The sequence below is a fragment of the Emys orbicularis genome, chromosome 6 (genome assembly GCF_028017835.1).
Source record: "Emys orbicularis isolate rEmyOrb1 chromosome 6, rEmyOrb1.hap1, whole genome shotgun sequence".
Taxonomy (NCBI): domain Eukaryota; kingdom Metazoa; phylum Chordata; order Testudines; family Emydidae; genus Emys; species Emys orbicularis.
In genome coordinates, this window is record NC_088688.1 from 95,394,320 (window position 1) to 95,420,232 (window position 25,913).

The 25,913-nt window shown below is 41.2% G+C and overlaps 1 protein-coding gene across 1 annotated transcript in view; it reads left to right on the forward strand.

Moving 5' to 3' along the window:
- Nucleotides 1–25,913, forward strand: part of PIP5K1B (phosphatidylinositol-4-phosphate 5-kinase type 1 beta) — a 133,119-nt gene that overhangs the window by 72,337 nt on the left and 34,869 nt on the right. The window contains exons 10-11 of the mRNA XM_065405907.1: nt 6,333–6,488; nt 7,754–7,898. Coding sequence (XP_065261979.1) covers nt 6,333–6,488; nt 7,754–7,898 — 301 coding nt within the window. The remainder of the gene's footprint in view (nt 1–6,332; nt 6,489–7,753; nt 7,899–25,913) is intronic.

The window sequence follows — 25,913 nt, forward strand, 5'->3', positions numbered from 1 at the left end:
ATTTATCACCCTCATCCCTACCCACTGAAATGGCACTGGATTCTCTGACTTAAAAGAGCAGGAGTATCTATAACATTCAAAAGTACAAGATGTGAGAGCCCATTTCTCTCTAACCAGACAAGAAGTGAAACTAGGAAGACCTAGAAAGTTAGAGTAGAACAAATAACATTCCAGTAATTACCTTCCATTTGGGTGTGGGAACCTGGATTTCAGTAAAAGTTTGAGAAATAACTATCAGATATTTTGTTTCTTGATTCCAAATTGTGCTGCATAAAGAGAAGAACAAATTAATATTGCCATAGTCCCACAGCCCTGCCAAACAGAGTACAGCAGGTCTTTTATCCTAGTCTGGGCACACTTATCAAGAGAAACAAAAGAATTTGCAAATGTCCCAGAGGAAGAAAGTGATTTGTTTCCAAGTCTGCTGTACTCAATTTCTTCCCTACCATTGCTCAAAATGAAACTGTCAAGCTGTGACAGGGTCCAATCCCAGAGCATGCCCCCTTGTGGCACTGCCTGGCCCTGTAGGCACCTCACCCTCAGTTCCCTCCTAGTTCTCCCAGTAATTGTTCACTGCCCAGAGTATTCAGTGTAACATTCTCCTTCCTGGGGTTCAATTTACTGAGTCTTTATGAAGCGCAATCTCCGTTGGCCCATCAGGCCCAAACCCTTCCCTCTTGAGGTTTCCAATTTCATCCTCCTTCCAGGGCTTCAGGTTCACAGTTTTCTCCTCCAGTTACCTGAGGCAGGGAGCTCAGTCAGTCACACTGCAAACCATGGCTTCTCTGGACAGTCTTTTCCACAGGCCTCATCCAACCCTGGTCCCTGGAGTCTTAAATCTGAACCCCTGGTTAAGGGATTCCTCAGCCCTCCTGCATGGGGCTGGGTACTGACTCAAGCAGACTTCCCGGGCCTACTGGTGTTTGGGTTCCAACCCCGCTACACAGAACCTCTTCTATCTTCTGTAGTCCGCTACTGGCTGGGTTTTTATCCTGTTCAGGAGGTAGCTCCCTGATTACCATCTGGCTCTGATTCTCCAAGCTTGTCTGCTGCTCCCTTAAACACCTATTCCTTAAAGAGGCAATGTCATGAAACGGGTTGGATGGCTCCAATCCCCACTACTCCTTAAAGGGGACAGATCTCCCTGTTACACAAGCTAAAAAGGCATATGTTATAATTAAGTTCCTAAGGCATATGTTGTTCCAAAGTTGCTACTAAGATCTTAGACCTAGATTCTCCCTAATTAGATCCCCACATGGAGGACGCCTCTCGGACACCACCCCCTTGGGCCCTACAGAGGGCTTTCCACGTAGGGGGAAAGGGTTGAGTGAACATGATGATGAGGGAAAATCTTGGAGGAATTTCTTATGGAGATTTACAAGCAAAAAGTGCCCTCTCACAGCTTTTAACCCTGGAGGCAGTGGTTAATTTGTACTAGGGCTGAGACCTGGCACCTCTGGGCTTAGCCATTCATAATCCAAGCACCGCTAGGCTTGCTATGTCACTTATGAAAGTAAAAAAATTGCTTGAGTCCCCTCGCCTCTTTCATTACAAATTAAGCACTGCTTGGGAGGGACAGTCTGGCCCTTGAAATATTTTCAAAATGTAATTTCATGAAAACATTTCTCTTGTTAGGTTTTTAAATACTCGTGTGTGTGTACATGTGATCAAAATCTAAATTTTGGACCAGAGCTACAATATAGTACTTGAATTTTTCTTTAAAATTATTCACTTCAAGAATGTGCTATATGCAAAAGAAAGCAACCAGGCCCCTCAGTTTGATTTTATAAATAAATAGATGATTTTTCTCTTTGCTGTCTTGCAAATCTAATGATATTTACTAATGTCCAAGTCTAACCCATGCTAATAAGAAAGTTGAAAAGCATCTTTATAGAAGTGTGACAGGGTATACATGAAGAAGACTGGTCTTGCTGGTTGGGGCTGGGATCATGTCTACCTTCTGCTTACACAATGCCTAGCACAATAGGGCCCAATTTTGATCAGGGCAGTTGCTACTATAACATAAGTAACCATTAGTAATACATAAAAGGGATGTAGTAGTTATATGGTTGAAGCATAGAAATAGGAATCAAAGTTCTACACTTTACTCAGTCATAGACTTACTGTATGACCACAAGCAAGTCACTTAGCCTTTTAACACCTCATTACAGTGGGGGGGAAAGTACTTCCTCAGCACACAGGGGTCTTGGGCTGTTTAGTTTATTCTTGTTTATAAAGTTCTTTGTAATCCTTAGAATGAGCTGCAGAAATGCAGAGTAGTAGTTTCTTTTAAACATATTATGCCATAAAAAAATGCTAAGGCAGCAAATTGAAGCACTCAAAAGTCAGGAAATGCTTAAGTTAAGGTTGTGGGTGCAGTCTTAACTCTGCATTCTTGTGCATGTACATTTATATTATAATCTTTAATTACATGATCATATACTATTATTTACCTGGGGGCTATGCTTCATAAGTGGGCAGGTTGGACAGTGTCTAGCAAATGCGATTAGCATCAGTCTTCCTTTCTTCTAGCAGTATTCTTGTCTAAATCTTTACTCATAGTGTGGTCTGAGAGGTATAAGGAGCCAACATGGGCCATGTTTTCAAAGGGGTCACACCGTGCCTCTTCTTTTGAATGCAGTTTTAATTCATTATCTTTTGAATATTGAAAAAAAGGAGCAAAATTAAAGGTCACTTTTGAAGATTTGGCCCTCGAAGTTTTTCACATTAACCTTAGGTATGGTAGAGCTGAAAATGTCAGATACCTTTTTAAATTCTTTGAGTTAAATAAGCTTTTCACTTGTAATTGTCTCCTCGGGAAGATTTAGGCTTACATAATATTAAAGCCATTTTGGTTGTATATAATTACAGATGAAAATTGGTCCGTCACTAGCTCATTATAAGATAAAGAGATTATCTGGTAAAATCTGATTCTAGCAAGCCATGTTCTTACTGGCTCTTTCCATCAAAAGTTCAATTCAGGTTTTATTTTTATTAAAAATTCCAGCACTGGAAGTCAATATTTTTGACATTGTACTGGCCTTTATTCATCTACATTTGATCTAAAGACAATAGTATTACTCTCCAGCAGACCAGAATTCAAAAATTATGCTTGGAAAGATCCAATGTGGATGATGATGATCTGATTGAACTCATGAAATTCTGTGACCTTTATCATACATTAATGGGAGTACCTAACAGCCCAGATCAGGGCTCTGTTTTGCGAGGTGCTGGGAAAATGCCCAATTAAAAGCCCTTCTCCTAGGGTTACCATACGTCCGGTTTTTCCCGGACATGTCCGGCTTTTTGGTAATCAAACCCCCGTCCAGGGGGAATTTCCAAAAAGCCGAACATGTCCGGGAAAAATACTCCCTGGCTTACCTTAGAGCGGGCACCGGGGGCTGCTGTGCTCCCTGACTCCTGGGCTCTGTAAGAGCCGAGCTGCCCGAGCACTACCGGCTTCGAGCAGCCCCCATGCCTCTGGACCCTGCGCCCCCGGCCAGGCACTTCCCCTCCCGGGCTCCGGGGGCGCAGGGTCCGGAGGCAGGGGCTGCCGGAAGCCCGAGCGCTACCGGCTTCATGGTTTGCCGGGCAGCCTCCAGACCCTGCGCCCCCAGCTGGGCACTTCCCCTCCCGGGCTCCAGCTGCGCTGGGGAAGCGCCGGCCGGGGGCGCAGGGTCTGTGGGCTGCCCAGCAAACCGTGAAGCCGGTAGCGCTCGGGCAGCCCTTTTCGTGTGGCTGGGAGGGAGGAGGGGGAATGCGGGGCGCTCAAGGGAGGGGGCGGAGTTAGGGCGGAGACTTTGGGGAAGGGGCGGAGTTGGGGCGGGGCCAGGGGTGGAAAGGGGGCGGGGCCAGGGCCCCCGTGGAGTGTCCTCTTTTTTTATTTTTTAAATATGGTAACCCTACCTTCTCCTGACAAAGGGATCGAGACAATGAGAATAATAAAATGTGATTCAGCATGGGGGAAATGTAAGCTAATATATCTGAGGTAGTGTAACCTGAAGTTCAGAGAGATAATAGGAAAGAGAATCTTTGAGTAGTAATGGTTAAGGGTGACAGTGATCAAATTAATGGTAAATCTTTGAGCCCGTTCTGATAAGGCATTGTCATGGAACAGTATTGTTTCCTTTCCCTATGGCTACAGTGTGACTATGCTTGGAATATTCATTTTTATTGGTTACTAGTTGGGCTACTCTCAGACTTCGGTCTGTTCTCAGTCTGCTCCTGTCTTATTCCCAGGAAGACCATATATTGTTGGTGACTAGGTTGAAAGACTCTGAGTATTTGCCTTCTATCCCTTTTTGGGCTCGCTCTTCTTAGTTATCATAATTTTCCATCTTCTTTCTTTTCAAAACTAATCATATCTAAAGTTCTAATGGATGTATCTGATGGTTCTTTTCATGGTTTATTCTTGACACAAGACTGTGTATCTACTTGTATATGGATTAAAGGTTTTAAGGACACTTTCATTTTTGTGCAAAATAAATAATTCAGAATGTCCTATTTAGCCAAATTTTGTAAGTCTGCTAGCTTCCTCTGAGAATGTCTCTAAAAACTTTCAATCCTCTGGTCCCTCTGCTGGATCCCTAGTTGATCAGAGGTTCTGCTGTCCTCTATGGTAAGGGTCTCTGATCTTACCCTGCTATCCTCTCGCTTCCAGCTAATCCTGAGAAGCTATTTAATATGCTTCCATTAGGACAGGTAGCTTTTCTAAAATAATTGTGCATTGGCCATCCCAGCAATCCTAATGGCAGTGCAAAGTTCCCTATGGATGAGGATCAGTTTCAACCCCGAGCTTTTCAGGGTAGCAGAGGCTGTAAGCACTGTAAAGGCAGCAACCTCACCATCTATAGGAAGCTTCTTTCTGGCACTTGGTCTTGTGGCATCCTGTGTGAAGAAGTAAGGCTTGTAGAACTCCTAGAAGACTTCAGTGATTATTATTGTTTATTTGTATGAACATAGTGCTTTGGAGCTCTAGCAATGTCAGTAGCTCATTTTGGGAGGATGGCTTGGGAAATGGATGGGAGATTAGGGGGCCTTTTCAGTCAAGGTCCTTGGAAGGAAATGTGTTAGCCATCATGAGATGGGATGGACTGAATTCTGTTGCTCACCATTGTGGGTCCATGGAGGTTTGAGTCCCATAGTTCATTTTGCAATGCAGGGAGATCACAGTAGGAAGAAAAACTTATTTACATAGTAGGAAAGCAGTTTTACTCCAGCGCCTTAACCACAAATCTGTGGTTTACAATGTCACACCCCAGTGTTCAATGCACAGAACAAGAGTTTACCTGGCCTTTTAAACAGACAAAAAATAGTGATCATCAGGGACCGTGTTAGGGATGAGCCAGTTCAGCGTTAGCATAGCCATTGCCTATGGCATCCTCTCTAGGGGTTCTGGAGTAGCTCTGGGTCTTTGGTGCTGAGTTTCTGTGCATCTGATTCCGCATTCCAAGAGTGTCACAGCTTTTTAGCTGTATGCAGTTGGTTCTTCTGGTATCTATCTTGTTCCAGAACTCTTTTTCTGTGAGAGTTGCTGCAGGCAGTGTCTAGGAGCTCTAATGCATTTGGGAGCTAAACACACAAACAGAAATGGTTGACCTCCTTTTAGGAGAGGAAATTGCATTGACAAAGGACCAAATTTTGGGGAGTAATAGTGGAGAGGATCTGATCCTGTGTTTGTCTAGTATGCCAGTGTATTCAAGGCAAGTCCGGCTCAGCATTATAAACCATCAGGAATGTTCATGAATCAGCTGCATAACATCATTAGTGAATATGTCAGTCAGTAATATTTTGGAAATGTTTGTTTTATCCAAAACATATATTGATGTACATAACTACAGTGGAAATCATAAGGCAGGATAAATATTTTCACAGTATAGCAGTTATGTTCTCAGGCTATAAACAATCTTAGGTTGTCCCTAATCCTCAGATAATGCCCAAAGCCTTGATTATTTTTTGCTTACTCAATCACTGTTTCTCTTCTTCCTTCCTTTCATTATCCTGCATTCTGTTCTTTTTCTCTGACTTTTACAGGCAGATACTCAGGTTATGACTTGCAGTGTAGGAAATGTCAAAACAGTTAACAGGCAGATCCCATTTGTAGCCTTTTTTGCCCAAAGACCATAAAAACTCAATTGAGACTTTGAGAGACAATGTCTAATAAGGACTCTGTAGAATAAAACTGGTATATATTAAAATGTTCTTATCTAGATTTATTCTTGATCTGCATTAGAAAGGGGTTTGTAGATAGTAAAACTATATGCACTCTGTGAAAAATGAGTAAAACATTATAATTCACCAGCTTTGTTCATTGCACTCTTTTCTTAATGCAGCTCTAAAGTCCTCTCCTTCCAAGAGACGATGCAGTTCCATTGTAGCCCTAAAGGCAACATCACAAGAAATTGTGTCTGCTGTTAGCCAAGATTGGAAGGATGAAAAGCATGACATGCTTACTGAAGGACAAAGCTTTTCCAGCCTTGATGAAGAAGGTAATATTTGGGAATGGCTAACCTGGGTATCAGTGCCACAGTTGTTCAAAATAGAGAACCTAGATTATGATAAATTTCTTGGCTAGCTGCATAAGCATGTTCTTTGGCTTTAAAGAGGCTTACAGGGGTGTGGAAGTGTGCCTGCATCACTGACTAGACCCCATTAACTATTAATGTCATCAGTTAAATGTGTTAGATTGCTTCTGGAAAATTAGTATTGTTATACCGTATGCATGTGTGTTGATTAGCTACTGATAGAATATAATATAATAAGCCTGGGGAAATTCTACGCTGCTGTGCACATGCAGAATTCATGTCCCCTGCAGACCCCCATGCCACCTTGCAGAAAATAGATTCTGCTGGGGAGATGCTGCAATTACACCTTTTGCCCACCAGGGGCTGTTGTGGCACCAGAAGAGAGGGCAGCCAGCTGGGGAGGGGGCGAAGGAGGGGCAGTGGCTGCCTTCTTCATAGTGCCTTGCCTGCAGGGCCAGTTGAGGAGGCACGGGATATTTGGGGGGGGGGGATGGACAGAGAGGGGCACGTAGACTGGGGTTCAGAAGGGCTAGTGGGGGGACAGACTGGGGTGTGGGCACAGGAGCTAGTGGAGGGACAGCACTGAGCCAGGACTGAATGGGAGTGGGGGTGCAGGGACACATGGGGGCAGGGGCAAATGTGTCTGAATGGGAGAGGCTGGGGGTCAGCCAGGATCTGCATGGGGGAGGCTCCCCAACTCGCTAACAATCCCTCCCCCCCGCACCCCACCAAAAAAAAACTGTTCCATACTTCCCACACCCAACAACCTTCCAAGTTCACTCCCAGGCTTCTTCCCAGCAATTACTTCGCTCTCCCTCAGCTCCTCCATTACCCCTGACTCCCCCAAGCCTTTGCACTGTTTCTGAGGGGTGCAGGAAATATATTTCTGTATTGACGTTTAAATGAATTATTACTTAAAGTTCTGTATTAATATGCCTAGTAAGGAAACTATTTACCAAAAAACATTTCCTGAATCTTTTTTGTTGTCTGTACTGTTAGACATACTTGCTGACAGGTATTTTGAAATAAATTACCAAAATAATTGAAACTGTTGTGATTGTTATTTTGACAAATAAAATATGCAGAATTTTAAAATATCATGCACATGATTTTAAATTATTTGGGTGCAGAATTTCCCCAGGAGTAACAATAACTTCCCTGGTAGTTGTATTAGAAATGAGTTTTAAAAATGAATATACAGTAAAACATATGTATTTTCTCCTATGCAGTATTAAGCTCACGGCACCGTCCGGATTTAGTGCCAAGCACTCCATCTCTATTTGAAGCAGCTTCCTTAGCAACCACTATTTCTTCTTCTTCTTTGTATGTAGATGAACAATATCAACGTGATGGAACTCTGCTTTATTCCAGCAGGTAATTAATTAATTAATTAATGGAGATATCCTATCTCCTAGAACTGGAAGGGACCTTGAAAGGTCATCAAGTCCAGCCCCCTGCCTTCACTAGCAGGACCAAGTACTGATTTTGCCCCAGATCCCTAAGCGGCCCCCCTCAAGGATTGAACTCTCAACCCTGGGTTTAGCAGGCCAATCCTCAAACCACTGAGCTATCCCTCCCCCTAATGATTTGTTTAATTTAAGTTACAGAAAATGTGTCAGATATCATATCATGTAGGAAAATATCTTAACCCTGGGAGCTATTTTACACGTTCTTGCTTGGAAAATAATCTATTTGCATGATTTATAATGGAAACATACTAGGATCATTAGTCTATTTTTTGATGGGACCAGTTTGGGCCAAATTCTGCCTCCTTGTAAAAATGCCCTCCAAACAGGCATATGTGCTACAAAGCAGTATTAATGCGTGCCCATATTTTAACTGCAGTGGTCCTCTGCTGATTTCATTACTGTGATACCTGCAGGTATCTGCATTTTGGAATAGCATATCTGTGTTTTGCTGGATTACTGGGTTTGTGCACACAGACACATAGACCCAAAGACCTGAGCTGGAAAATGCCAGTTCCCCTGCTTGTAGAAAACACATGGAGCAGCACCTCTGGGGGAGTTTGTACAGGGGTGAGAATTGGAGCAGAAAACTTCTGTTTTCAGCCTTTGTGTTTTCATGATATAGTGGAGAGAATTTGGCCTTTCATTTGAAGTTGCCATCTTCTTCCTTGTGTTAACCCCATCAAAAGGGGAGTTGCTCTGAGTCCTCTCCCTAAAAGGTGCTCTGTTCAGTGCCACAGTCTCTATCACATCACATGCTAACGTGTCTTCCTATGACATCCCACCACTTCTCCTTGCATTGGCTTCTCTATCCTCAGCACTTGGGGCACTGTGCGTCGTTTCTAGAATACCCCCTCATTTTCTTGATTCTTCTGAGGACTCGTACTGTCAGTTTTTGGTGAGTTTTCATGGTCAGCCACCAATTTGACACCAACCCTCTTCCTGTTTCAACTGGGCTTCGAACTAGCTATGGTGGAGATTTTGGGGGGTTTTTTGTTTTGTTTTTAATTCATCTTTGCCATATACACCTCTACCTCGATATAACGCTGTCCTCGGGAGCCAAAATATCTTACCGCGTTATAGGTGAAACCGCATTATATTGAACTTGCTTTGATCCATCGGAGTGCACAGCCCCGCCCCCCCGGAGCACTGCTTTACCGCGTTGTATCCGAATTTGTGTTATATCGGGTCACGTTATATCGAGGTAGCGGTGTACCATCATGAAATTTTTCATGATGAAGATTTGAAGTCCTCTTCATCATGAAAAGATTCCCATTGGTATATGACAAACGACCATAATAAATCTTATCAAATGTAAACATTATATATCTATGCTCTGCATATAAAGAGGTTAGTGTTTATAACAGTATGATGTTTTATTAGGTTAAAATATATATTTTAAGAGTGCCTGCCTTTTTCTACTAATACCACCTTTTAGGTTGCTAGATTTTAAAAATTCTTTCAGATTGAATACATATTTACCCATTCATGCTCTTTCCTGACTACTTGTATTTCACTCAGCTTGGCAGTGAAAATAAATAGCTTCACGTTTGTTACTACAGTGAGTTGCTAATCTATTTCATTTTCTGGGTCCAGTGCACTAGCACAACTATTACAATGTTAGGGTTGTGATATTACAAGTGAATGTAACATTCCAAACTAAAAACTATTTTTATTTCTATTTCTATCTAAATATTCACTGTAAACATATCTATTCTTGGATTTTGTAATGATTATTTTAATATTAAATCCTAAACAAACCCAACAGTCTCTTTAAGCTTTTGTCCACATATGCCAAATGAACATATTCACAAACTTAATAGTAAGATGATATAAACAAAAATGTTGAGAACATTTTCAAGGTTAATAGTGAAAGTGTTTTCAATTAACATTCCACATATTGATATTTTATGTGGCTGAGAGCAGAAAAAAAATATTTTTTAATTTAAAACTATTTCATTTTAGGTTTTTAAGTTTTTATTGTGTTTAGTAGAAATGGTTGCTGTAGGAAATTAAGAAGCTCATACATTCTTTGGTAGTTCAACTGTTATAGGCTGTTTGGTCAGATTTGTGTCTACTAATTTGCATGGAGGTTGCATTTTTATATATATATATATATATATATATAATAATTTTTTTTTTCAATGAGAGTCGTATCAACACAGACTTGTCTTGCAGACCTAATTTAGTATGTAAAGTTAAGCAAACAATTTGCATTTGCAGTACATTCTCAGGAAACACAAATTTGTGTGCATAAATTATTTGCATGCTCAGAAAGTGCTTGTGCCTAAAAATAGGTAGAAAGGGTGTAGAAAACTAGTGGGAGAGCAATTCCAGTTTTCAGCTGAGGACACATTTGCTATGTCGCATGTAATCATTATTTTAAGACCTTTATTCATGGGATGTTGTATTCCTTATTTAAACGTTACAGGAAGAGAATTAAAGCACCTTTTTATGAATATTTCTTATAATATATGATTCTTTACAAATAAGTTTTAAAAGTAATATCTGTTTTCCATATGATTTCCTTCTTACATTACTGTGGTCAGCATAGGCTTGTTTGTGATTCTCTGAATGTCATACATGCTTACATAGAATGAAAAGGAATTAGCTCTTCATTTTGCTAGTATTTGGTGCTCTGCTTTCTTTCCTTTCTTATGTCATTTTTCTTCCTCAAATGTATGAAATGTTTGCAAGTTTCTTTTGTAAATCTGCAAGGGGGGAGGGAAGCATTTTAATCACTTTTTACCACATTTTTGCTTCATCAATCCCATAAATTTAACTTACCACATAAATCATATTTACTACCATAAATAAATGCTCTGCAGGAGTAAAAATTGCATAAGGCATTCAGAATTTAGTGCATCAATTGTCCATATGTACATTTGTACAAGGTTTTTTGTGCAGTCTTATAACCATATACTACTTTGCATAGTCCTATGTAGAGGAGGGGGGAAATTGTCAGGCAAATAGTTTATTTGCCCAAAAAATGCAGTTTTGGTTGACCCAAAACTATTAGTGAATTAGATGTGAATTTGCCACATGGTTTTGAACAATATTTGGGGGGGGGGGGAGAGAGACGACTTCAGCACCTTTCACAAAATGGGGTGGGGAGCATGTGCTGCCTCCATCTCCCCTTCAATCTTTAGCCCAGCGGTTAGGGCACTCATAAGGATGTGGGAGGACCCTCATTCAGTTCTCCCCTCTGCCTGATGTGGAGGAGGGACTTGAACTTGGGTCGCCCACTGTCAGGAGAGTGCCCTAGCCACTGGGCTATGGGATATCCTGGGCAGGCCTCTCTCAATCTCTTGTTCCACTTGTATAAAAATAATTAATTATTCATTGGGCCAGTAAGAGAATTAGAATGGCTCTGTCGACTAGTGGTCAGGCCATTGACATGGGAGGTGGAAGACCCAGGCAATCCAGACCAGTGAGAGGTTGTGCCTGCCCTGCAACCTTGGGTGCCTCACAATGCTTTGGTGTTGTAGCTCCCAACCAGGACCACTCACAAAGAGCCAAACACCCTAACAGTATGCAGGTCACACCCTGAGTGTCTGTGTGTATAGCTGCAGCCCTGGTCCACCAACTCTGACTCCAGCAACCTGTCAGCAACACACCAGTCACACGCTGGCTTCCAGCAGCTTTGGTTACTACCTGCAGGGTGACCCCAACAAACTCACAGACCCAAATTTCCCCAAAAACGTGTCTTCTGCGCTGTCCAGCCATTTCCTGGACAGTCTGGATATTAACGGTCCATTACTCCTGTAATGGGTCAATAGTCAACAGTTGGCTATTTTAACTGGAGGTCCCAAGCAGTTCAGTTTAAACACAACAGCGGATTAGTTTAGATTAAAAATAGAACAAGTTTATTTAAGTACAAAGAGGGAGGTTTTAAATGAGAACTATTTCTGATTTTAATATCTTATACTTGTAATCAGAATAACAAAGATGAAATGCTTCCCAGTAGCAAAAACTTCACAAGCTATATTTGATTAAAGGTAAAATCCTTAACACATGGTCCCAGCAACAGGACTGACCAAATTCTCAGGTCAGAATCTTCCCTCAAAGTCAAAGGGCTGGTTCCTTTGTCTTGTGTAATAGAGAGAGAATCTGGGGTGTGTTTGCCCCTCACTTTTATAGTCCAGTCACCCTTTGAAATGCATTTTCCTGGGGGTTATCCCTAGATAAAGTTCATTCCAGCTGTGAGGAAGGAGACCTGGAGACTCATGGTGAAAGAGGTTCCACATTGTTGTTTGCTAAAATGCAGATTGTTTGGTTCCTGCTCCCCTTTGCTGCCAAAGAATGGCTACTTGACCAGTGATTGCCAATCAACTTTGATAACAACTGGCTAGAGATGTCAGCCTGTTATTTGTCTTTGAGAAATGGGTTTACTCCCACCCCCAGATTTGTCTGGTAAACACAGTGTAGTCATAATTTCACTTTATCCATAACTCTTAATTTGCATTTTGTTCATATGTTACAGAAGGATATTGATGACAGAAGGGTATTGATGACCATTGTGGTGTTAGTCTTTAAATGATACCTCATATTTTGCACAAAGACCATTACAATAATATGTAGGGTGTGAATACAGGGGTGCTTTTGGTCACATGGGAGGTGGCAGACCCAGGTTCCAGCCCTCCTGCCCCAGTGACTAATTATTTATACGGATTTTAAAAGCTTCAACAGGAGAGAATGAGACACCCATCCCCGACTACCGCAATGGCCAGTAGTTACAGCATTCCCCTGAGAGGTGGGGGACCCTGTTCAAATTCCTCCTACACATCGGGCAGAGGGGGAAATAGAACTGGGGTGCGTCACATTCCAGGTGAGCACCATAACCGCTGGGCTGAATGCTAAAAGGGAGCTGCCTCCTCCTCTTCCGTTGGCTGTTTTGTGAATCTAGCCCAGGTTAAACAAAACATTTCATTTGACCAAAGCAAAATTTTTGTTGAACTATTTTGGTTGAAATATTTTGGAATTTTCAGTTGCTAGCTTTTTCTTGAACATGAATAAAGAATGAATAGGTTTTTTGCCTGCTGGATATATGTTTAGAACCTGCATCTAGGACACATTCACTAGCAGTTAGCTTTAGGTTGATGTGTGCAGACAAAACATTACCATGCTCACCTACTCAGAGAACCAATTGGATTTGTTTGTTGTTTCAAAACGTTGCTAAAACTTACAAACAGAATGAGACTTAAATGTTTTCATTCCAAGACCATTTTTGGACACAACACTTAAGTAATTTCCATACAATGTATTTTGTAAATGCTCAAAAGGCCATATGGGAGCTTGCTTGTGTTCTGTGTTTATCTTTAACAGCCAAAGCCACTACCTGCACTTTTAATATCTCCTGCAGCTAAAAATTCCCCATAAAAGTGCAGACTTCATTACTCTGCCCTCCCCACAACTTGGAACAGCCTGCAATAAGGTTGGGGATGTGTTAAATACAGTAATGAATAATTAAAGGATTTGAGTTAAGGCTGTCAATTAATCGCAGTTAACTCATGCGATTAACTCAAAAAAATTAGTCGTGATTAATCGCAGTTTTACTCACACTATTAAACAATAGAATACCAATTTAAATGTATTAAATATTTTTGATGTTTGTATTCTGTGTTGTAATTGAAATCAATATATTTTAAAATATAGAAAAAGTTGACAGTGCTCACTTTATATCTTTTTATTACAAATATTTGCACTGTAAAAATGGCAAACAAAAGAGATGTATGAGGTGAATTGAAAAATACTAAGTACTGTAGTGCAATCTCTTTATTGTGAAAGTGCAACTTACAAATGTAGATTTTTTTTTTTACATAACTGCACTCAAAAAACAAAACAATGTGAAACTTTAGAGTCTACAAGTCCACTCAGTCCTACTTCTTGTTCAGCCCATCGCTCAGACAAACAAGTTTGTTTAAATTTGCAGGCGATATTGTGCCCGCTTCTTTTTTACAATGTCACCTGAAAGTGAGAACAGGCGTTCGCAAGGCACTTTTGTAGCCGGCATTGCAAGATATTTACGTGCCAGATATGCTAAACATTCGTATGTCCCTTTATGCTTCAACCACCATTCCAGAGGACATGCTTCCATGCTGATGATGCTCATTTAAAAAAAAAATGCATTAATTAAATTTGTGACTGAACTGAACTCCTTGGGGGAGGATTGTATGTCTCCTGTTCTGTTTTACCCACATTCTGCCATATGTTTCATGTTATAGCAGTCTCTGATGATGACCCAGCACATTTTGCTCATTTTAAGAACACTTTCACTGCAGATTTGACAAAACACAAAGAAGGTACCAATGTGAGATTTGTAAAGGTAGCTACAGCACTCGACCCAAAGTTTTAGAATCTGACGTTCCTTCCAAAATTTGAGAGGGACGAGGTACGGAGCATGCTTTCAGAAGTCTTAAAAGGGCAACACTTGGATGTGGAAACTACAGAACCCGAACCACCAAAAAAGGAAATCAACCTTCTGCTGGTAGCATCTGACTCAGATGATGAAAATGAACACGCATCAGTCCACACTGCTTTGGATTGTTATCGATCAGCACCCGTCATCAGCATGGACGCATGTCTTCTGGAACAGTGGTTGAAGCATGAAGGGACATATGAATCTTTAGTACATGTGCCATGTAAATATCTTGCAACGCCAGTGCCATGCGAATGCCTGTTTTCACTTTCAGGTGACATTGTAAACAAGAAGCGGGAAGCATTATCTCCTGCAAATTTGGAGATGTATCTATCTCATAGAACTGGAAGGGACCTCGAAAGGTCATCGAGTCCAGCTCCCTGCTTTCACTAGAAGGACCAAGTACTGATTTTTGATCCAGATCCCTAGGTGGCCCCCTCAAGGATTGAACTCACAACCCTGGGTTTAGCAGGCCAATGTCAAACCACTGAGCTATCCCTCCCCCAAACAAACTTGTTTGTCTGAGTGATTGGCTGAACAAGCAGGACTGAGTGAACTTGTAGAATTATGTACAAAAAATAACTGCATTCAAAAATAAAACAATGTAAAACTTTAGAGCCTACATTTGTAAGTTCAACTTTTATGATAAAGATTGCACTACTGTACTTGTCTTAGGTGAATTGAAAAATACTGTTTCTTTTGTTTTTTACAGTGCAAATATTTGTAATAAAAAAAATAGTGAGCACTGTGCACTTTGTATTCTGTGTTGTAATTGAAATCAATATATTTGAAAATGTAGAAAACATCTAAAACTATTTAAATAAATTGTATTTTATTAACCGTGCGATTATTCGCGATTAATTTTTTTAATCGCTTGACAGCCCTAATTTGAGTACATGCACACAGCTACAGATTGTGCAGAAATGAACAACTAAGCATTGTAATTATGTGCTTATGTTTGCCTTGGTATTATCTTTGCACATGATGTAAAATACATTATCAAGTGTGTATCTTTTTCTGGCCAAGGTAACATCTTTCATTTCTAGAAGTATACTTGTCTGCCCGCTTCTGCATGTATGTGGAGACTGGTAGGACTGAGTCATTTCTGGACTATGCTTGTCCAAACCTTTTGCAATGAAATGCATAGTTTTGGAAGTTTGTTATGAAAGCAAAAGCACTGAGGCTCGCATGGTTGTGTAAGAAATACCAGCCATGTGCTGGTCCCAGGATCCCAACCATATATACTACTCCACGTTTCAGTGTCTTTTGACTTGAGAGAGGCCTGGAGGCCTTCAGCTCCTTTCCTCCTTGTGACTTTGGGCACAGGCTTCTTTAATTCATTCTCCTTTTGCGTACGTATTATGGGGATTCAACCATGCAATGAAATCAATGTCTAGTTGGGTTTAGAAACTTCAGCCCTACTGGTTTGCCCAGGAAGTCTGCGGCATAGCTGAGGATTCCCTGAGTGCTACTTTAGCACCCTAACAAGATCAACCTTCTTCTCTTATGGAAGCAGATAGTGCCTTTGTTTTCAATCCAGTGGTACCACACAATTTGCTTAGTAAACAACCATTTATATTTAATGAAAACAAAGAAAATACTCTAAATACTCTGAAATAATTTTTAAATAAAGGCTATTAGATAATAAATCTATCATCATGTTCTTCCTATACAGACATTCACAAACTTTTTGCTGCTATGCTAAAATCCTACATTTTTAATAACTCCTATGCTGTACTTTAGTGCTCTCCTATAAACTTGTTCTTTTTTTCCCCCTGGTTCATCTTCAGCAATTATTGTCTCAGTCTTTAGTGTGGCCTGTAATGTAGTGCATACCACCAGGATCCTATAGAATTGGAATAGGACTGCAAGAGTCTCTCCAGAATCAAATACTTCTGGCTTGTCAGCAAAACAGAAGTCTAGTCAGTGGATCCTTCTAGCTAGGTTTCAGAGTAGCAGCCGTGTTAGTCTGTATCCGCAAAAAGAACAGGAGTACTTGTGGCACCTTAGAGACTAACAAATTTATTAGAGCATAAGCTTTTGTGGGCTACAACCCACTTCTTCGGATGCATATAGAGTGAAACATATATTGAGGAGATATATTTACACACATACAGAGAGCATGAACAGGTGGGAGTTGTCTTACCAACTCTGAGAGGCCAATTAAGTAAGAGAAAAAAACTTTTGAAGTGATAATCAAGCTAGCTCAGTACAGACAGTTTGATAAGAAGCAAGTGTGAAAATACTTACAAGGGGAGATAGATTCAATGTTTGTAATGGCTCAGCCATTCCCAATCTTTATTCAATCCTGAGTTGATTGTGTCTAGTTTGCATATCAATTCCAGCTCAGCAGTCTCTCGTTGGAGTCTGTTTTTGAAGTTTTTCTGTTTTAAGATAGCCACCCGCAGGTCTGTCATAGAATGGCCAGACAGGTTAAAGTGTTCTCCCACTGGTTTTTGAGTATTATGATTCCTGATGTCAGATTTGTGTCCATTAATTCTTTTGCGTAGACTGTCCGGTTTGGCCAATGTACATGGCAGAGGGGCATTGCTGGCACATGATGGCATATATCACATTGGTAGATGTGCAGGTGAACGAGCCCCTGATGGTATGGCTGATGTGATTAGGCCCTATGATGATGTCACTTGAATAGATATGTGGACAGAGTTGGCATCGGGCTTTGTTACAAGGATAGGTTCCTGGGTCAGTGTTTTTGTTCAGTGATGTGTGGTTGCTGGTGAGTATTTGCTTTAGGTTGGGGGGTTGTCTGTAAGCGAGGACAGGTCTGTCTCCCAAGATCTGTGAGAGTAAAGGATCATCTTTCAGGATAGGTTGTAGATCTCTGATGATGCGCTGGAGAGGTTTTAGTTGGGGGCTGAAGGTGACAGCTAGTGGTGTTCTGTTATTTTCTTTGTTGGCCCTGTCTTGTAGGAGGTGACTTCTGGGTACTCGTCTGGCTCTGTCAGTCTGTTTTTTCACTTCAGCAGGTGGGTATTGTAGTTTTAAGAATGCTTCATAGAGATCTTGTAGGTGCTTGTCTCTATCTGAGGGATTGGAGCAAATGCGGTTATATCTTAGAGCTTGGCTGTAGACAATGGATCGTGTGGTGTGTCCTGGATGGAAGCTGGAGGCATGTAGGTAAGTGTAGCGGTCAGTAGGTTTCCGGTATAGGGTGGTATTTATGTGACCATCGCTTATTAGCACAGTAGTGTCCAGGAAATGGACCGCTTGTGTGGATTGATCTAGGCTGATTATTGAAATCATGGTGGAATTCCTCAAGGGCTTCTTTTCCATGGGTCCAGATGATGAAGATGTCATCAATGTAGCGCAAGTAGAGTAGGGGTGTTAGGGGACGAGAGCTAAGGAAGCGTTGTTCTAAGTCAGCCATAAAAATGTTGGCATACTGTGGGGCCATGCGGGTACCCATAGCAGTGCCGCTGACTTGAAGGTATATGTTGTCCCCAAATGTGAAATAGTTGTGGGTGAGGACAAAGTCACAGAGTTCAGCCACCAGGTTAGCTGTGACATTATCGGGGATACTGTTCCTGATAGCTTGTAGTCCATCTTTGTGTGGAATATTGGTGTAGAGGGCTTCTACGTCCATAGTGGCCAGGATGGTGTTTTCCTTCTAGCTAGCAGTTCTTCCTCCGCTGTTACTAGATGACTGCCTCTCCTCAGCTTGTGTTTCAGAATGGAAGATCTTGCTCCGTAGCCACAATGCCACAGGTGCTGATGACCCAGGCCTAATACCCAGCATACCTCCCAGCCTTACATGATTTTCTTCAGCCAAAGTCCCCTAAGGCTTTTAATTACTATTATATTTCCCCCCTAAGCTCTGGCTCAGCCCTCAGGCAGAGTATGTAGGACAGACAGACAACCTCTTGCCCATGATGGTTTCTGTTTGGTTTAAAGAAACCTAATGATCATGCTCAATAACGGCTAATGCACGAGGGTTGCTACGTGTCCAGGTTTTCCCAGGATCATCCATTTCTTGAGGTAGCTGCCCCAGGAGATCTGTAAGGATGCTTGGAACACACTGACAGCTGTCTAGATTTATGGGCTCAGGATCACCCTGGATGTCCTGGTTTTTTGCACCTCAAAGGTGGCAACTCTATACTATGCCCTTTTGGATGATTCGGGGCACTTCCTGCTGACAGGTGATGCAAATATACCAATCCCTCCTCGCCATAGCTGCTCTCCTTTTCTTTGGACATAAACACATGCTTTATGCTGCAGCACTTTTACATTTTGCCTACATTTTATGGTACATTGGGAAATCCTCAATCCTTGTGGGGAAAAAGATTAAATGAAATTGATACTTTAGGTGTACTTTGATATTTTAGGAGATTAGATTTTTGTGTGTTAAATTTATGAGGAACTTTGACTGCAAAGCCATTACTCCATGAGCTTTCTTTGATAAAAAGGAAGCCCAAAGCAGGCTTTGACATTAAAACTGAAAGATTTGTTTACAAATATGACCCATTTTCAGCCCTTAAATATTTAACAGACTATTACTTTGCTAAATTATTTAATATCATTCCAATCTGTCATGTTCTGTATCTGTATTTTAGGAAGCCTCTTGGCATAAAGTACAGAATGAGGAAACTGCTTGTATGTAGACAGGAATCCCTGTATTATATTTACTAAAGAAAATGTAGACTGCATGTATGCTTAGTAGTTCTATATCTATCTGTGTGTCCATGACTTCCATTAATGTTCGGGGAATATACTCATGGATCAGTGGGGAAAATGGAATCCATTAATTGCCTGTTGAAAAACAAATCATTAATTTTGAATAGTATGGTGTTGCTTGACAAAGATTTTCATTTGGAGGATTAGCTTTAATTTATTGAAACATAAATGGTTTTTATCAACTATGCATTTAACTATTTTTCAGTGGGAGGGAAAAGTTTCTTAGAGGAAAGAAACTCTGCATTCCCGAGAGAGAGAGAGAGAGAGTGCAAACCACCCGGATGTGCTATGGCAATGAGGAACTTAGTCTGTGTTAAGGAGGGTATCCGCTACCTCAGTGATTCCGCTGGGTTCAGTGGGATTACTTGTGTGTTTAAAGTTAAGCATATGCAGAAGTGCTTTGCTGAAGCTGAAGGCTGTGGCTGTACTGTGCAAGTATGGGGTTTTGAGAATCCTGGGCTCTGTTGTAGATTAGAACACACACAACTGAATGGTAGTCGATGCACTAGGGCCCAGCAAAGAGGCTTGTTATTGAGGTGAAGCAGGGACCTATAAACAGTCATAGAATCCTGACATCGGTAGCGTTATGCATACCTGTATCTGAGCACTACTGGGTTGCCCCCTTTCAGCATGCCATTCTTCAAACTTTGAATAGCTGGAGGAGAATTAGAGAAGCCATAACTGCAGCAGGAAGCAGGTGGGAATGGCCAAATTGGGATTTCCAGGGTAGCAGGGCCTCACCAACAAAACAGAAACAAGAGGGGGGGAAATGATGACTAATGCAGGGCAAATAATGTGTAATAAATACTTTAGTCAATGACCTTTGGCTTTCTTCTATTTGTAAATTGACAGTTGTCATGGTTTTGGGGTAAGGGTAGGGGCAAAAGAGGGGGTCTCAGTTAAGTGGTTTTGCCAGATAAGCAGTGCCAAATATTAATTTCATAAGGAAATAAAATTTCTCCCATTATGAAGTCTTCAAAGACTTTCTTCTCCTTCTCAAGTAGGTCGTCTTTTGATGCTGTGGTTGTTTTAATGCTTGACTGGGCAACAAAATGGCAGATGAAATTTAATGTTGATAAATGCGAAGTAATGCACATTGGAAAACATAATCCTAACTATACATATAAAAGGATGGGGTCTAAATTAGCTGTTACCACTCAAGAAAGAGATCTTGGAGTCATTGTGGATAGTTCTCTGAAAACATCCACTCAATGTGGAGTGGCAGTCAAAAAAGCAAACAGAATGTTGGGAATCATCAAGAAAGAGATAGATAATAAGACAGAAAATATCATATTGCCTCTATATAAATCCATGGTACGCCCAAACCTTGAATACTGCGTGCAGATGTGGTCGCCCCATCTCAAAAAAAATATATATTGGGATTGGAAAAAGTTCAGAAAAGGGCAACAAAAATGATTAGGGGTATAGAACGGCTTCTGTATGAGGAGAAATGAATAAGACTGGGACTTTTCAGCTTGGAAAAGAGGCTACTAAGGGGGGATATGATGGAGGTCTATAAAATCATGAGTGGTATAGAGAAAGTAAATAAGGAAGTGTTATTTACTTCTTCTCATAATACAAGAACAAGGGGCCACCAAATGAAATTAATAGGTAGCAAGTTTAAAACAAACACAAGGAAGTATTTTTTCACGCAACGCACTGTCAACCTCTGGAACTCCTTGCCAGAGGGTGTTGTGAAGGCCAATACTATAACAGGGTTCAAAAGGGAGCTAGATAGATTCGTGGAAGATATTAGCCAGGACGGGCAGAAATGGTGTCCCTAGCCTCTGTTTACCAGAAGCTGGGATTGGGTGACAGGGCATGGATAACTTGATAACCTGTCTGTTCATTCCCTTTGGGGCACCTGCCATTGGCCACTGTCAGAGGACAGGATACTGGGCTTGATGGACCTTTGGTCTGACCCAGTATGGCCGTTCTTATGACTACAGTCAATAACATACATGTGTGCTCAGTTTAAGTCCCGTTATTTGAAAGGATTCAACCTTACCTTAGAAAATGTATATGCTTGTATGTAATCCTATGCATTGTTTATGTAACAGAAGTGACTGCAATATTTGTTTGTCTATTTGCTAAAGCAGAGTGCTAAAACTTCTTCACACAGCAAAAATTTAAAAACACATAATAATTATATCCAAAATGGTCAAGTGCAGTATCAGTTGCCATGATTGTGTAAAAGGACCTGAACTCGTTTTCTGTTTTTAAACCTGCAAAGAGCTCAGTCAGGTCATGGTCTTTATGGAAGTCCAGTGCCACCTACTGAAATATTTTAAATGGTAGCTTGGGGGCACAGCAATAAAATATAGCAGGATATTTTATGATTGTAAAGGGGTAAAGGACTAGATTTCTGTAAACAGAATGTGCTGAGAACTTCATGTAATATGAAGTATGCAGGGCCGGCGCTTCCATTTAGGCGACCTAGGTGGTCGCCTAAGGCACCAGGATTTGGGGGGGCGGCAATTCGGCGGTGGGTCCTTCACTCGCTCTGGGATCCGCCGCCGAAGTGCCCCGAAGACCGGGAGCGTGGAAGGCCCCCCCCCCGCCGCAGAATTGCCGACGACAACCAGGAGCGCGGAAGGACCCCCGCCTAGGGCACCAAAAACCCTGGCACCGCTCCTGGAAGTATATTAATCCTGGAAGAAATGTTGCATGTTCTGTCTCCTCTTTAGTTTTTCTGTCCATAGAAAATTCCTACTTCTTGCTGTACTTTCCTAGGCTAGCCCTTCTTTCTGAAGGATGCAAGCTGGTGTGTCTGTAGGATGGGTTTTCTCCATTTTTCTTCATTTCTCTCCTGTGTGCTGCCTCTTAGCTGTGTTTTTTCAATTGCTTCTTTTCTTCTCCCTATTGTTCCTGTCTGCTCCTTTGTTCCAACTCTCTTCTGTTCTGTCCTACCTTTCTCTATTGCTCTTTTCCGCTGTTTCCCTGTGGTTCTCTTCCCCTTCTACCTTCTGCCTACTGTTTTTGCTTTCAGTCTGTCCCTCTGTCATGCCTGTGTACTAACCAGTTCCTAAAATTACACAAAAATTGCAAGATCCATAGGCAAAGGCTGTGACATTCTCTTTTAAAACAATGAGAACACAAAGGAAATATCTTCAGGACTTGTTTGTGAGGTTTAATTTAAAAGTAACTAATCAATACATCTCATAATAACTTTATAATGAAACACATATCTTTTGTCAAAAAGCCACTTTCTAAATAAAAAGCAACATCTCCTTCTGTGACTTGTGCCACATGTAATGAATTCATTCAATTGCATAATCTGTCCTTGGGAGTTCTGTATGGGTGTTAGAAGTGGAGTAAGTTTTACTGTTTAACCTATCAGATAAGATTTCAACTATATATGGTTTCTTTGACTGTTCTGTTCTCTATAGTTTTTATACCATAGCTTGAAGAAAGTAAGGTAACCAGAGAGAAACACTAATATTGTGTTTCTATAGAACATAGACATCACTGATGATGATTATTATAATTCAGGTTGCAAAACACTTTATATTGTATCCTCTTCCTTGTTTTTATACTGTTAAAACTTGCTGAAACATTCACGTTTTGGTCTGAAACATCTTATGCCTGGACTTCTTGTGAAAATGAATATGTTTGAGAGCAGATGGGAGAGTTTGCAAAATCTACTCAACTGTTTTGTTCCCTCCCTCTTCCCTCCTCCGAGCTGGGAGGGAGTTAAAATAGCTTTCCATTGTAAGAAATTTCTAACTACACTTAAAAAAAAAAAAAAAAAAAAAAAAAATGGGGGGGGGGGGGGGGGGGACACTGTAACATTGACTTGTATTCAGCAAAATGAGACCAACAGCAGAGATGGGACCTCATTCCACTTTAATCCTGTTCACTTCTGTGTGACCTGCTAAACTTAATTGGAATTGAATTAGAATTCAACACAACCTTGACAAATTGGAAAATTGGTTTGAAATCAACCAGATGAAACTCAATATAGGCAAGTGCAAAGTACTACAAGCAGGTCAAGTTTATTATTAGTGACTTAGCCGGAGACCAATGCACCAAAAACAAAATATATTCCTGTAAAACTTAAAACTAAATCCAAAATTTTAGAATATTAAAATAATATAAACACAAATGTCGAAAGACCATAAAGTCATTAAGCCATATATATATGCACCATGCCACTTGCCTTTTCCTTATTTTATTGGCTGACCATGCAAATAGGGCAGTAGGACAATCGCTTTGATCAGATATGTCATTTCCTAATAAATACTCTGTTTTCTGAGAGGTCATAGAAAAAGGACAAAAACATGGAAAGCCATTTTGACCTCAAGTGGCAGTACAGATTACAACAAAATAAATAATTGGGTAGGTCTTCTACCTACTCAGAGCCGCATGGACAGAGGTGGTTATGTTTCTTGATGTCAGTACATCAGCCTTCTAAGGGTATGTCTCTACTGGGGGAAGGGGAGATGGAACCACGGTTGGCAAGTCTCAGAGCCCCGGTGAACTGACTCAGGGCTTTAGCAGGGTTTGGGCTATGGGGCTAAAAATAGCAGTGTAGGTGTTGCCACTCAGGCTGAAGCCCAGGCTCTGAGACTCACCCCCCTCGCCAGTTTTCAGAGCCTGGGCTCCACCTCAAGTGGGAAAGTCTACCCTCCTATTTTATGCCTCAGAACATAAGCCCCATGAACCCAAATCAGTGGCTCTGGGCTCTGAAATTTGCTGCTACAGGGTTTTTTGTGTGTGTTTTTTTTAAGTGTAGACATACCCTAAGTAATCTGACTGCATAAATTGAAAACTGAGAGCTCCTTAACTTGTTATTGGACAAACTGTCTAAATAACTTGCACACCCCGGGCTCTTTCTAACAAGGGGGAACCAAGGAGACACATTTGTAATGGAAATAACTGCCATGTCTAATTGTTTATTAATATCCTCTAATCTCAACTTGATTAGGGATTTCATGTTTTTAAAATAAGTCTAATCATTTTCAATTTTGAGAGGCCTAGAGAATGTAAAGAATTCTGAATGTACTCTAACCAAGGAAATTTACATGACAAAGCCAGTCTGAGCTGCTCCTCTAAGCATAGCCTGGGCAGGCGTTGTGGCGCCAGAAATTGATATTATGATATTGCAGCAAAGTACTACACTTAAGGAGGAAAAATCAAATGCACACATACAAAATGGAGAATAACTGGCCATGCAGTAGTACTGCAGAAAATATCTGGGGGTTATAGTGGATCACAAATTGAATTTGAATTAACAATGCAATGCAGTTGCAAAGAAGGCTAATATCATTGTGGGGTGTATTAACAGGAGTATCATATGTAAAACATGGGAGGTAATTGTTCCACTTTACTTGGCACTGGTGAGGCCTCCTTTGGAGTATTGTGTGCTGATTTGGGCACCACACTTTTAAAAGGATGTGGACAAATTGGAGAAAGCCCAGAGGAGAGCAACAAAAATGATAAGTTTTGAAAACCTGGCCTATGAGGTCATGTTTATTCTTGAGAAAAGAAGATTGAGGTTGAACCTGACAAGTCTTCAAATACATGAAGGGCTGTTACGAAAAGGATGGTGATCAATTGTTCTCCATGTCCACAGAAAGTAGGACAAGAAGTAACCAGCTTAATCTGCATCAAAAGAGAGTTAAGTTAGAAATCAGGAAAAACTTTCTAACTATAAGGATAGTTAAGTGCTGGACTAGGTTACCAAGGGAGGTTGTGGAATCCCTGTCACTGGAGGTTTTTAAGAACAGGTTATACAAACACCTGTCAGGAATAGTCTAGGTATACTTGATCCTGCCTTGGGTAGGTGGGATGTGGACTAGATGACCTCTTGTAGTCCATTCCAGTCCTACATTTCTATGATTCTTATGAAACTATTCCTTGTGTTGACAAATTAAAATATTATCTTTAGTGATGTTAGAAACTAGAGGCAAATATTTAGGTTTTGTTATAACTTCTGCATACTTTGTACTGTTAAATCTCTCAATGAATGAACAGCAAAAATAAAAAAATAAAAAATCCCTAATCAGGAGCGGCGCCAGGGTTTTTGCCACCCTGGCGGCAGCGCTCCTCCTCTGAGCATTCGGCGGTGGGGGTCCCTCCGCTCCGCGTCTTCGGGGCAGTTTGGCAGCGGGTCCTGGAGCGAGTGAAGGACCCGCTGCCAAATTTCTGCCGAAGACCCAGAGCGGAAGGACCCCCCCCACCGACCCAATTTCTGCCGAGGGCGGCAAAATGCTGCACCCCAAATCCTGCCGCCCTAGTCAACCACCTAGGGTCGCCTAGTGGAAACGCCAGCCCTGTCCCTAATTGAGTAAGAAGAATTTTCTGGTTCCCAAAAGAAATATTTGGTAGACTATCTGCCCATAGTCCCAAGGAGGCAAATAGATGAATCAACAACAGCTAAAGATATCAAATAAGGATCCAACATCTGTGGCAAAAACTGACAGTTTGTTTTGTCATAAGTCATCTATTCTAACTAGAGATCCTCAGTAACAAGTAATAAACCACCAAGGCTGCAAAAACTACCAACAAAAGTTTTTACGTAAAAATTATAGTTCAGTAGCTTTGGAAGGTCTTTTAACGTAATGAAAGATGTGACCAGTGGGTAAGACAAAGCCAGGTGCAAGAGACAGACAATAATTTTGAGGTTTAAAAGGCTGATCCATATCTAATGGCCTCTTACAGCCAGAGTATGAACTAGCGAAGGAGGAGAGGGCTTCTTGAGTATAAACTAGCGAAGGAGAAGAGGGCTTCTATCATGTGATAGACTGGTTCCTCCATCTAAACTCAATGAGCGAGTGACTTAAGAACTCACTCTGATTGGCGTCCGTAGAA